Below are 12,098 nucleotides of genomic sequence, written 5' to 3'. Positions count from 1 at the left end.
GTGACGGGGAACCGGCGTTTAGGATTAAGTCAGAGTTCCAACCTATCCGAGGTGGTTTGTCGGTCTCCGCTGAATATTGCTGGCGGTTTACGTTGTGTCTAGTCTTGAATCTTGCTAACGTTTACCCTTGTTTTTCAGTGGGCTTGCGCTACAACCTGACTCGTGAAGAAGAGTGTCGTGTGGCGCGCATTGAAGGTTGCTGGCGGAATCGCAATTTGTTGGACTTTCGCCTACTTACCGGTTGGGAGCTGTTGGTCGATCAACGATTGACCCGCGCCGTTGGTAAGAAATCTTCGCTACCTTGTACACTTAGTTAATTTGGCCCTGTGGTTGACTGAGTTGCTTTCTGTTTGTTTAGAGACGCCGCCAGGTAACGCTAGGAGCCGTGACGCCTTTGCCAAAGCCATGGACCGCGCGGAGATTGACAACTTTTTGGAGGCCATGTATGCCTCAGGGGATGCGGCTCAAAAGACAGTGATAGACCCGGTGACGCTGGCGGTGAGCCCATCCGAGGTTCCGGTGGTGCTGCCAATGCCGCTGCACTCCCACCTTGGCGCCGACGGCCTACCCGTTGCTCAGACGGGTGCCAATGTGGGGGGTGGAAAGGAGGGGTCTGGCGCCGCGCAGCAGACAGAGAGAGTGCCCAACGTGCGACGTGGGCCACAGAAGGTGGTGCGGCCGGCGGGGGCTGCCGCCACGGTGGGTCAACAGCAACGGGGGCCACGGCCTGCGGCCGCTAGACAGACGCGGTTGTTGCGGAAGCGTCGGCAGGATGACTCCGACGAGGAGGATGATGATGATGCTGAGGTTATCGGGGTCCGCCAGCGAAAGAAGGCCCGCCAAGCTCCGCTGAAGGCGCCAGTGGCCGCTGCAGAAAAGGCGCCTGCGAGTGACCTGGACTCGTTTGCCGCCTATGCCGAGTTCATGACTGACAATGAACGGGGATTTCTCTACCACCTCTGCGAGATAATGGGGTTTGGTGGTCTGGCGGGGATTTCCCGCCCAACGGCGATTGACGGGTCACCCTTCAGTTCAGCTTTTGGTCACCTTTCGGTTGGGCTGCATGAGATGTTCATGGCGGCGCAGAAGCAGCCCGGGGTTGAGCGGCAGCTCAGGGACGAGATCAGCGGTCTCGAGAGGGAGCTGGGGGACGCCAAGGACAGGCTGGCGGATGTGGAGCGGCGCCTGACGAAGGCGGATTGCGACGCCGCGGATGCTCGCGGCAAGTTGGAAGTGGCAATCCGGCGGGACGTGGAACGGAACAACCACATCTCCAGGATGGAACAAGACATGTCTCTGCTGCAGGAGCGGGTGGTCGCTAAGGAGAAAAAAATTGATATCCTGCAGCGGGAGTCTGCCGCCAAGCAGGCAGCGGTGACGAAACTGGAGGCTGAGGTAGCTCGCCTGCGGGACGAAGGGACCCGTGCCGCTGCCGCCGCTGTGGAGAAATTCAAACAGTCGGCGGAGTACAAAAAGGCGATGACTGAATCGGCGAAGGCCGGCGCCCTAGCCAACGTGGAGATGCTGAAGCAGAGGGGCGCCATTGACTTTGCGAAGGCGTCCCAGCCACCTGTTCTGCCAGTCCAAAATGCTCCGCCGGTGCAAGCTGCGGTTCCTGTCCAGCCTGAAGGTGTTCGCTCGGGAAGCGGGGAAAGTGGTGCACAGCCCGCGGATGGTTCTCAGCAGACTCCTCTGCCTACCCAGTCAGAGGTGTCCCGTGCCGGTTTCCTGGCGGCACACACTCGTCCGGATGGCACCATAGAGACTCCAAGTCCTACCGCCAGAGGGTCTGACCAGACAAGCCGCGCACAACCACAGCCGCCTGCGGAAGGTGGAGATGTTGAAGCCAACCCGAAGAGCTGAGCTCCTACATGTGTTGTTTTTTTTATTTTTTTTTTTTCGTTGGCTGAGTTTCGACATTTTGAAGTAATGAACAACTTTGGATGGGGAGTCTCAGCCCTGAAATGAAATTTCAAAGTTTGATGTTTGTCATGATATGTTTGTACCGCTAGAGTTTTGACTTAGAGATTTTTCTTTTGCCAAGCAATGAAACATTAAAGGAATTAAAATTGGTCCAAGTGCACAACGTAGCGGACGTGGTCCGCTGACGATTCCTGGCGTTGCCAGTTGCCCTCAGTGCTAGACTTGGTAACAATGGTTTGAATAATTCCTCGTTTCATTGATAGCTGACTGATCAGCGTTTACAAAAGAGGGGTAGTACCCGTTGGGTAGCTTCCCTTAGCTAAATATTGAACAAAAATTTAGCTAAGTCAAGATGCCTTTGGGTAGCGGCATGACTATTTGTAATAATACCGAAGGTGTTCGGTATTCCAAGGGTGGGTCGTTGTGACGCCATCCTTGTCCATTAAGTAGAAGGTGCCTGGGCTAACGACTTCCACAATTTTGTATGGACCTTCCCAAGTTGGGCGAAGCCTTGTTGGCGGTGGAATGACTTCCTTCATTACCCAGTCCCCCAGTTGGAGGTTCCGGGCTTTGACTCTGGCGTTGTAGAAACGCGATACCCGCTGCTTGTTTTGCAGGTTGCATAAGTGGGCCTTGTGTCGCTTTTCTTCCAGGAGGTCCTTGTCCAGGTTGATGCCGTCAGTGTTGGTTTCTGGGCGGTAGCCCTCGACTCTGGCGGTAGGTTGAGTAACCTCAATAGGCAGGACAGCCTCCGTTCCGAACATCATGCAAAAAGGAGTTTCACCAGTTGCGGAAGTTGGGGTTGTTCTGATGGCCCATAGAACTTCCGGGAGTTTCTCCGCCCATAGACCCTTTGCTTTGTCGAGTTTTTTCTTCAGCAGCTTTTTGATTATCTTGTTTGCTGCTTCGACCTGACCGTTGGTCTGGGGGTGGGCGACAGATGCAAAACTCATCTTGGTACCCAAGTTGGCGGTGAAAGAGATGAGCTCCTTGTTGTTGAACTGTGTGCCGTTGTCTGTGATTATTGTGTGTGGGACACCGTAACGACAGTAGATGTTCTTCCAGAGGAAGTGAATTACCTTGGCGGTAGTTATTGCCGTTAGTGGCTCCGCCTCTATCCACTTGCTGTTGTAGTCGATAGCAACTATGATGTACTTGAACTGGCCCTTGGCGGTTCGAAATTTTCCCATCAGATCCAGGCCCCAAGTTGAGTGAATCCATGGAGCGATGATGACCGATAGTGGTTCCGCCGGTGCATGTGGGAGATCAGCAAATTGTTGGCATTTGTGGCATGATCTCGACATCTGGCGGGCATCATCGCCGAGAGTAGGCCAAAAATAGCCTTGCCGCATTGTGCGATTGGCTAAGGATCTGGCGCCTGAGTGGTTTCCGCATTCTCCGCTATGAATTGCCGCCAGAACAACCTTTCCCTCCTCTGGGGTTAGGCAGCGGAGGTTGGGATGGGTGAATCCCTGGCGGTACAGCTTGCCGTTCTGGATGTTGTAGCGGGTTGCCCTCCGCTTGAGTTGTCGCGCCTTAACTTTGTCTTCCGGCAATGTGCCGTTGCGCTTGTACTCAATGACTTCGTCCATCCAGCTGGTATTGACCTCAATGTTGAAGATCTCCGCCAGGGTTTTTGTGATACTTGGCTTGTCAAGACACTCCACTCTTGTGTCCGCTGGACTCTGATGTGGCTGGGCGGTTGCCAGTCTTGCCAGTGAATCAGCCTTGGCGTTCTTTTCCCTGGGGATTTGTGTGATGTTATGAAATTTGAATTTCTTGAGGAGTGTCTTAACGTACCCCAAGTATGCCGCTAACTGTTGGTCCTTGGCCTGGAAGCTGCTATTGACCTGGTTAACGACCAACTGGGAATCACTGAAGATGTTGACACTGTCAGCCCCTGAATCGATGGCAAGGAGTAAGCCGGCAATGAGTGCTTCGTACTCCGCCATATTGTTGGAGGCCTTGAAGTTGAATTTCAATGCGTATTCCACGTTCAGCCCCCCTGGTCCTGTCAGGATGACTCCGGCGCCGCTGGCCTTGGCGCTGGCGGAGCCGTCCACATGCAGGTTCCAATCTGACTGTAGGGGAGCTGGCTCCTCAGCGGTTACCAATTCCGTCCCGGGCTCAGCCTCCGTGCCGGGATTGGGCTGACGCTCGGTGAGCTCAGCGATGAAGTCCGCTACCGCCTGGCCCTTCATGGCGGTTCTTGGCTTGTAATCTATGTCAAATTCACTGAGCTCGATGGCCCACTTGCTGAGGCGCCCTGAATGTTCAGGGTTCTGCATCACCTGTCTCAGCGGTTGATTAGTTAGCACATGGATTGTGTGTGCTTGAAAATATTGGCGGAGGCGCCTGGCGGCAACGATGAGTGCGAGAGCTAGCTGCTCCAAGGGTGGGTATCTTGTTTCTGCCCCGTTCATGCCTCTGCCGGCGTAGAAAACTGGGAGCTCGTCCTGTCCCTTCCGCCGGACAATGGCGCAACTCACCGCTGATATCGATACCGCTAGGTATATGAACAGTGTCTCTCCTTGCACAGGGATAGAGAGTAGTGGGACTGCCGCTAGGTAATCCTTCAAGCCCTGAAACGCCGTCTGACATTCTGGGTTCCAGTTGATGACTTTCTTGTGAGTCGTTTTGAGGAGTTTGAAAAATGGGGCACACCTGTTAGTGAGCCTGGAGATGAATCGAGAAAGGGCGGTTAACTTGCCCTGGAGGCACTGGACATGTACCTTATACTCAGGGTCCGCCAGGTCGAGTATGGCCTGTACCTTGTCCGGGTTAGCCTCGATTCCTCGTTCACTGACGATATAACCCAGAAATTTGCTGGCGGTGACGCCAAAGAAGCATTTTTCTGGGTTGAGGCGCATGCCATAGGCCAGGAGGATGGTAACTATGATCTTGAGGTTTGCCACATGTCCGCTGGCCTTTATACTCTTGACCAACATGTCGTCCACGTAGACTTCGATTATCTTGCCCAAATGTTCAGCGAACATAGCATTCATCAGCCGCTGATAAGTTGCACCGGCGTTCTTCAGACCGAAAGGCATAACATTGTAGCAGTACAGGCCTTTGTCGGTGGTGAAGGTGGTACACTCCTGATCGCTGGGATGCATCTTGATCTGATTGTAGCCGGAGAAAGCGTCCATCATGCTGAGGAGTTCATGCCCGGCTGTTGCGTCAACCAGCTGATCAATGCGTGGTAGAGGGAAACTGTCCTTTGGGCACGCCTTGTTGAGATTTTTGAAGTCGACACACATCCGCCACTTGCCGCTAGGCTTCTTGACCATGACCAGGTTGGAGATCCACTGGGGATAGACTACCTGGCGGATGAATCCCATGCCCTGGAGCTTGGCGACCTCCTCTCCTATGGCGCGGTATTTCTCCTCGTCAAAGGCCCTTCGCTTCTGCTTGATAGGATAGAAGGATGGCTTGATGGTTAGCTTGTGTGTGATGATTTCAGGAGAGATACCTGGCATGTCTGCATATGACCATGCAAAGACGGCGGCGTTGTCCCGTAGGAATTGAGTGAGTTCTGCCGCCACCTCTGGGTCTAGCTGAGCTCCTATGCGGACTGTCCGCTCTGGGTGCTCGTCGGAGATGCTGATGACCTTCAACGATGTTTCTGGATTGACCGGTTCCTTCTTCACATATTTCTTCTCCTCATCCCTAGGATCCTCGAAGATATCTGGTTGCGGTGCCTGATTTCCTACCGTTAGGATTTCGTGGCGGCGGGTTGACCGCACAATGGTGGTTAAGTAGCAGTCTCTTGCCAATTGCTGACTTCCCTTGACACAGCCCGTGCCGTTGGGTGTGGGGAACTTCATGAGAAGCATGTATCCGGCGATGATGCATTTGAGCTTGTTGAGTGCCGGCCGTCCTATGATGGCGTTATACGAACTGAAACAATCCACAATTATAAATTCAGTATGTACCTCCGCCATACATGGACTGGAGCCGATGGTTAACCGCATGTAGTCAGAACCCAGCGGTTGAGTGATATCGCCGGAGAAGCTAAGCAATGGCTCATGGTCTTGCAGTAGTTTCTTGTTCCGCTTAAGGTTGTTGTAACAACCGCTGAATATGACATTGACAGCAGATCCGCTATCCACCAGGATTCTTCCCACTGACCATCTGTCGAGAATAGCATCGATCAGAAATGGGTCGTCATGGGGTAGATGTACTCCGCGCTCCTCCTCCTCTGAGAAGGTGATGGGCTCCCAACCAGACTTTGGGAGTTTGGCGGATCTCTCGTAACGGATGTTACAGACTTCCTTTGGGTGATTGGCGCGTGCGTAACGCTTTCTTGCCCTGTGAGACATGTTGGTGATTAGAGCCCCGCCATCGATGGTGTTGATGCGGCCCAGTGGCTCAATGTTGGCAATTACAGGTGGCGATTGGCGCACCTTGAATTGATCCATCTTGCCGTCACGGTACAGGGTCTCAATGGCCGTTTTGAGAGCGTTGCAACTGTTGGTATTGTGACCGCTGTCCTCGTGGTATTTGCACCACATGCCGGTGTTTCTTGGCTTGCCCTTTTTAGGGAATTTCGGTGAGGGTGGCGGTGGTATCTGATCCTTGCACTGATTGTAAATTTCCTCGTACGAGGCTGTGAGGACCGTGAATACTGCATACCGCTGAGAGGACTCCGTCTGCTTGTTGCGATTGTCCCCATGGGATGGGCGGTTGCCCTTGTAGTGGTTGTCTTTCTGCCTCTTGCTTTGATAACTGCCCTGTTGCCACTCCCTCTTCTTGTCAGCTGGCGGTGCAGTGGGGGCCTTGCTGGCGGTCTCCTGGTGGCTGGAGGAGGGTTGAGATGATTTTGTTGGTGTTGCTGGCGGCGGTGGGGTTTCTCCATATGTGATAAACTCTGCCTGGGCATGAATGACCGCCTCACTCATAAGGTGATCATACGCCGCGTTTGGATGATTGTAGTTGAGGTGATAGAGGAATGGTCCCTTGAGGAGTCCCTGCTTGAAAGCCGCCGAAGCCATTGTTTTGTCGAGATCGCGGCACTGAGATGCTGCCGCCCGCCATCTTGTGACGAATGCCTTCAATGATTCGTCCTCTCCCTGCCGGACGCCAAACAACTGGCTCGTGTTGTGATGACCGGCGGACAACAAGATGAATCGAGAGAGGAAAGCATGAGATAACGCCTGGAATGAGCCGATGGACCCTGGCGGACACTCGAAAAACCAACTCATTGCCTCACTATCCAGCGTTTCGCTGAACAAGTGGCACAGGGTGGCGTCATCAAATCCCTTGTTGTTGGTGACCTTCTTGAACGTGTCCATGTGGACGAAGGGATCGGTCGTACCGCTATAATGTGACATTTTTGGGGTCTTTGCAAACGCTGGTCTGACGGCTTGCAAAATTGTAGCGGTGAATGGTCCTGGCCTGGACGCGAAGAGTGGGTTTGGGTCTGGCGCCGGGGTGCTTGCCTCCGCCAGGATTAGCCTCTGTTCTAACTGCTGTATCCTCTCCAAAATTTGGGCGGTTGCGTTGCCAGCGGGGCCTGCTCGGGCGCTCCGCGGAACTGACCCTCGCCCGGGAATGGGTAGATTGCCCTCAGTCCTTGCTCTAGTCCTCGAGGGGTGGGTGCGCAGCGATGACTCCGCCTCCTGCTCCAACAGTTGGGGGACAGGGGGTGGTCCCATTCCTGCCAGCTCAGGTGGGTTTAGCGGTACCTGCATTTGCACAATGGGTCCTATACCAGCGGTAGGCCGGCTGTGTCTGGTGCTGTGTGACTGCTCACTTCGTGCTGGGTTGGCGTTTGCGTCCAGCGCCCGCTTTAGCTCGTCGAAATGTGTCATCAGCGTGGCCACCTGCTCCTGGGCCTCAGCCTTTTCCTTGCGTTCCTGCTCGCGCTCTCTGTTTGCTTTGTGGAGGTCCGCCAGCGCCAGCTCATACAAGGCGGTGAGGTCCTGACCTGGGGGGCGGCTGCCGCTTGGATTTGTTTCACCGCCAGGGTTGACCGGGGTGCTGAATAGTGCGCGGTTGATGCTTACCGCTGGGTGGGCGGGTTGGGGAACGGCGGACTGGTCTGCCTGCTCCTCGACATTTCCCCCGCTATCGTTAGTCATGGTAATTGTGATGGGATGACTTTTTGTTCAAGGTTTCCCACAGACGGCGCCAATGTTGATGCTCGAAAGTCTGGCGGTAGCCAAACCTTGGTCTAACGCTGGTCCGACAGGCGGACCGCTACTCTACCGCTCTGAGGATTACTGCTAGCTGCCAAACACAAGACAGGGCGTTAGAGGGAGACCGCGCTGGGCGGTCTTCAACTCTCCGATGCCTAAGTCAGTCAATGCATATAGGCAGCATAACAATAATGAGTAGTAAAATACGTCATTAATGAGGAGAGAGGAGAGGACCTTTTATAGGTGAGGAAGAGGATGATCTTCTCCTTGTTTTCGATGTGGGACTGATGTGCTTCAATTCCCAGTTTCAGTAGCTTCTGATGCTAACTTGACACGGCGCGTGGTGGCGCGTCGGCGGTGCTTTGGGGTTGATCCGGGGCTCAAGCGGTAACCCGGCTAGCTGTCTTTACGCCAGTCACTCATATGGTGGGCGTTGGTACCCCTGGCGGTACAATGAGCGTGGCTCATTATAGCTAATATGCTTGCAAATGCACATGTATGTACACTAGATGAGAGACCAAAGTTGATGCATAGAGAGAAGTGAGAGTCTAAGAAACGCAGAACTGGGGGAGACGACAGAAAAGAGAGGAGAAAAGGAGAAGATTGTCGTATGCAGTTTGCTATATATCATATATGTTTGACTTTGTCTCTTCTTTTTTTTTTTTTTTTTTTAAGGGGTGCTAAGTTATAGTATATTAGTATATATCTAATAATTTTTTTTTCCCCAAAATCTTGAGGAGGGCTGCAGCACACCTCAGCCCCCCTCTAGGTCCGTGCCTGTTGTGAGTTCTTAGCCGTAGTGAATGGGTTAAACTTTTGCCTTCAAGAGGGGTTCACTCACTTAGAGATCTAAGGTGATGCTTAGAATATTTTCACGGCACTTAATTACATTGAGGAGGATTTCGGCCCGGATGGTGCTCTTGTTGACGAAGCTAGGGTATTATTAAGTTATTTTCATTCTTGTAGTTGGGGTTATATACCTAGAGAGTGTAATAAGGCTGCTCGCTGTGTAATAACGATTGATAGTCTAATATAGGTGATTGATCTTTGCTGCTTCTGCTGAAGTTCTTCTTTTCTCCTTCGAATTGCTCCAAGGTTTGTCATTCTCTCGTGCTCTAGGGTTGATTATAACGTCCCAAGGGTCTATCTATATATACTGCTCCTAGAGCCACGGATCTTTGTTTCCTTGTAGGCTTCGAACTTCTTAGCTTCAAATAAAAGCTTCAATGAATTCTCCAATTGGCCGGTTTAGGATTAATTAATTGACATCACCAAATTAATAGAAACGCACCACGTTAATAAAATTGATGAATAGCCATCATGCGCAGCTTTGGGCTCTCCTTGATTCACCTAGAATCCATGCGTCTTCATAATTCCACACGTACTTTTGTTTTTGGCTCTTTTTCTCTTCTTAGCTTTGAAAATCCTATAAAATACAAATAAATAAATCGCTTGAAAATAAAATAAACTAGATAAGAAAGTAATATAGGAATTTATAATACAAATTAATGTCGTATAAATATGTTCCTATCATATTTTGGAGTATTGAAACTTTCAGAACTAGAGACCGTACGTTAAATTTTAAATTGTTTGCGGTGTGCCACATTTAATGCACTAATTTAATGACTCCAGACTCTGAAGCTAGACAACCAGCTAAATGAAACATCATTGTGCCAAAAATGACCAAATGACATATCTAGAGTGGGCGAATGACGTCGGTAGGAATGAAGTGGAGATGTAAAGGTGGGAAGAGAAGGGTCCGTTGAGAAAAAGCAAGAAAAAATGACAAAAAATGGTGAAAGTATCTTGAATGAAGTCTAGAGACTAAATTGAGAATTTCACATACAACACCATCATTCTATTCTTGGTAAGATGAATTATAGTTTTTCAAGTCCGGCTGACACTGACGGTGATAAAAATGCTTTATTGCATGCATGAAGACGCACTGGTTCGTACTGCAATTTTCGCAATCAGTATCACCACTACCGGCCGAAGCAGAAGTATCAAATGGTTGTTTGGGCGTCTTTTTGACGGTGATTTCAAGGGCACTGTACGTCCTTTGCGCATTGAATAAAATGATGGAAGTGATATGCAGAGAACGCTGGGCGTCTAGATTATTGACTGGTGGATATAATTAGGTTCCCTATACATTGTGGTACAAATGAAGCTTACGTCACGCCTCCCTACATATCTGAGCCACATGGACCAGTCCATATATAAGAGCAAGTGCACCCGTAGTCAAGAAAAGGCAAAGTCGAGAAGTCAAGAATTCGACCAGTCAAGTTACTATTTACTGCCATTGGACATAGGTTTGCACCCGTTTTTTTTCTTGCCCGGTCAACACTGTTCACTTTTTACTGTTTAAATCTACTGTTCACACTTTAACTGTTCACAAGTGGATTTTACTGTTTAAATTCACTGTTCATTAAGTATCCACCGTTGTCGCTACGATATTTTCAGAAATTTTCATAAAGTGAAATCTTCAATTTAAGTGTTGGATAATAAAGTACACGACACGACGAGTTTGTGGGAATTTTCGGAGAATTTTTCGGACACTCGAAGTGTTTATAATGAATTTCCGAAGTTTGGAAATTCATTTAAATAAAAAGAAATTTCCGCGGTGCAATCCTAACCGTCCATAAATCCACCGCTTCATCCTAGCCATTAAAATAGTTTGAGCTTGGGGTTATAAATACCGTTTGATCAGATCAAGGATCGTGATCAATTGCTCCTAGAAAGCTCGAGAGAGAGCATCAGAGCTCCCTGACCCGGACACAACCGCGACCCGAGTGAGAAACCGACCGGAGCGACGCCGTCCGGCCACCGATCGACGACGCACGACCACCGATCTCTTCCTCTCGTCGTCGCCGTCACGACTGCAGTCTTCGATCGCTCATGCACCGGACGAGGAGGGAGACACGACAGAGAGAAGGTCTGACTGTTCCGGCAAATTCCAGCGATTTCCGGCCACCGTCTGGGCCGCATTCGGTACAGAAATTCATCCTCTCGCCTTCTCTACACGTTAGATCAATTAGTCTTTGAAATTGATGGAGTTTTGCTGATTTCGTTTCTGGGTTTGGTCTCGGCTGCCGTGTTCTTCAACGCCGGCGACCTTTCCCGCTTTCCTTGGCTTGGTCTCGGCCTCGACTGCAACTGTAGACGAGGAATGAAGGAGCTTTCTGGGTTGTGGCACGAGGAATCATCAGTTCATCCCTTTCCCAGTCTCGGCAGTGTGTTGAGCTTGGTTGCAGTCGATTTCCGAAGGTATAATTCCAAATCTTGAATTCAAAGGTTGCTCTTGTGATGAATTCGAAAATTGTGGACTGAAGAGCTCTTGAATTATTTCTGTCCTGGAGATTTGGTTGAATCATGGTGTTATGCATAGTTTGATCGAGTTGTGTAGTTTGGTGGTTTGAGGATTTCAACAATTGCGGCGCCACGCGTCAACGGGTTGTCCCTCACTTCCCAAGCTGGCGCGTCTCCTTCTCCCCTGAAGAGCTGACGTCGCCCACGTTCCCTTGCAGACTTCCTTCTCCAAACCGCTGGCCTGTTTGTTGCCTGGTCATGAAATTAGTCATGGGAATGACTAATTTCTTGGCTGTAGTCAAGAAGGAGTCGGTTTTGCCCGGGCAAAAAACCACCGGTGCAAGTATGAAAATTGCTCTCAAGGTCACCACATCAGATTTTTCTTGACTATGACTATGACTATGACCTCCGGTGGACTTGCTCTAACTGCTTCATTTATTCATTCGTCATCTTCTTCTTCACTTATTGATTTGGGTACCCCATCATTTCAGTCTCAGTGTCGTCTCACTCTCAGTTTCAGTCTGCACATGCAGTACTCTACTTGCCTGGGAGGCTGGGATTCAATTTAATTTCCTTTGGTAGAAAGGAATCCACCAAATAAAGAAAGAAAGAATATAGGTAAGATATGTTATTTCCTTCTAACTAACTAATGGAGAGAGATGTGAGCAGAATATGCAAATACGTACTCGATCATCACCAATAATAGCGAGCATTAAATAACAAGATTGA

The 12,098-nt window shown here is 50.5% G+C and overlaps 1 protein-coding gene across 1 annotated transcript; it reads left to right on the top strand.

The window, feature by feature from the left end:
* LOC121049822 lies at positions 1 to 2,054 on the top strand. Its single transcript, XM_040508043.1, has 3 exons — positions 1 to 51; positions 139 to 282; positions 359 to 2,054. The coding sequence occupies exon 3, from the start codon at positions 406 to 408 to the stop codon at positions 1,861 to 1,863; it is 1,458 nt and encodes a 485-aa protein (XP_040363977.1). The 5' UTR covers positions 1 to 51; positions 139 to 282; positions 359 to 405; the 3' UTR covers positions 1,864 to 2,054.
* Positions 2,055 to 12,098: the final 10,044 nt, after the last annotated feature.

Source organism: Rosa chinensis, chromosome 6 (genome assembly GCF_002994745.2).
Source record: "Rosa chinensis cultivar Old Blush chromosome 6, RchiOBHm-V2, whole genome shotgun sequence".
In the NCBI taxonomy this organism is placed as follows: domain Eukaryota; kingdom Viridiplantae; phylum Streptophyta; class Magnoliopsida; order Rosales; family Rosaceae; genus Rosa; species Rosa chinensis.
The sequence above is the reverse complement of the archived record's forward strand: the minus strand, read 5'-3'. Positions and strand labels throughout refer to the sequence as shown.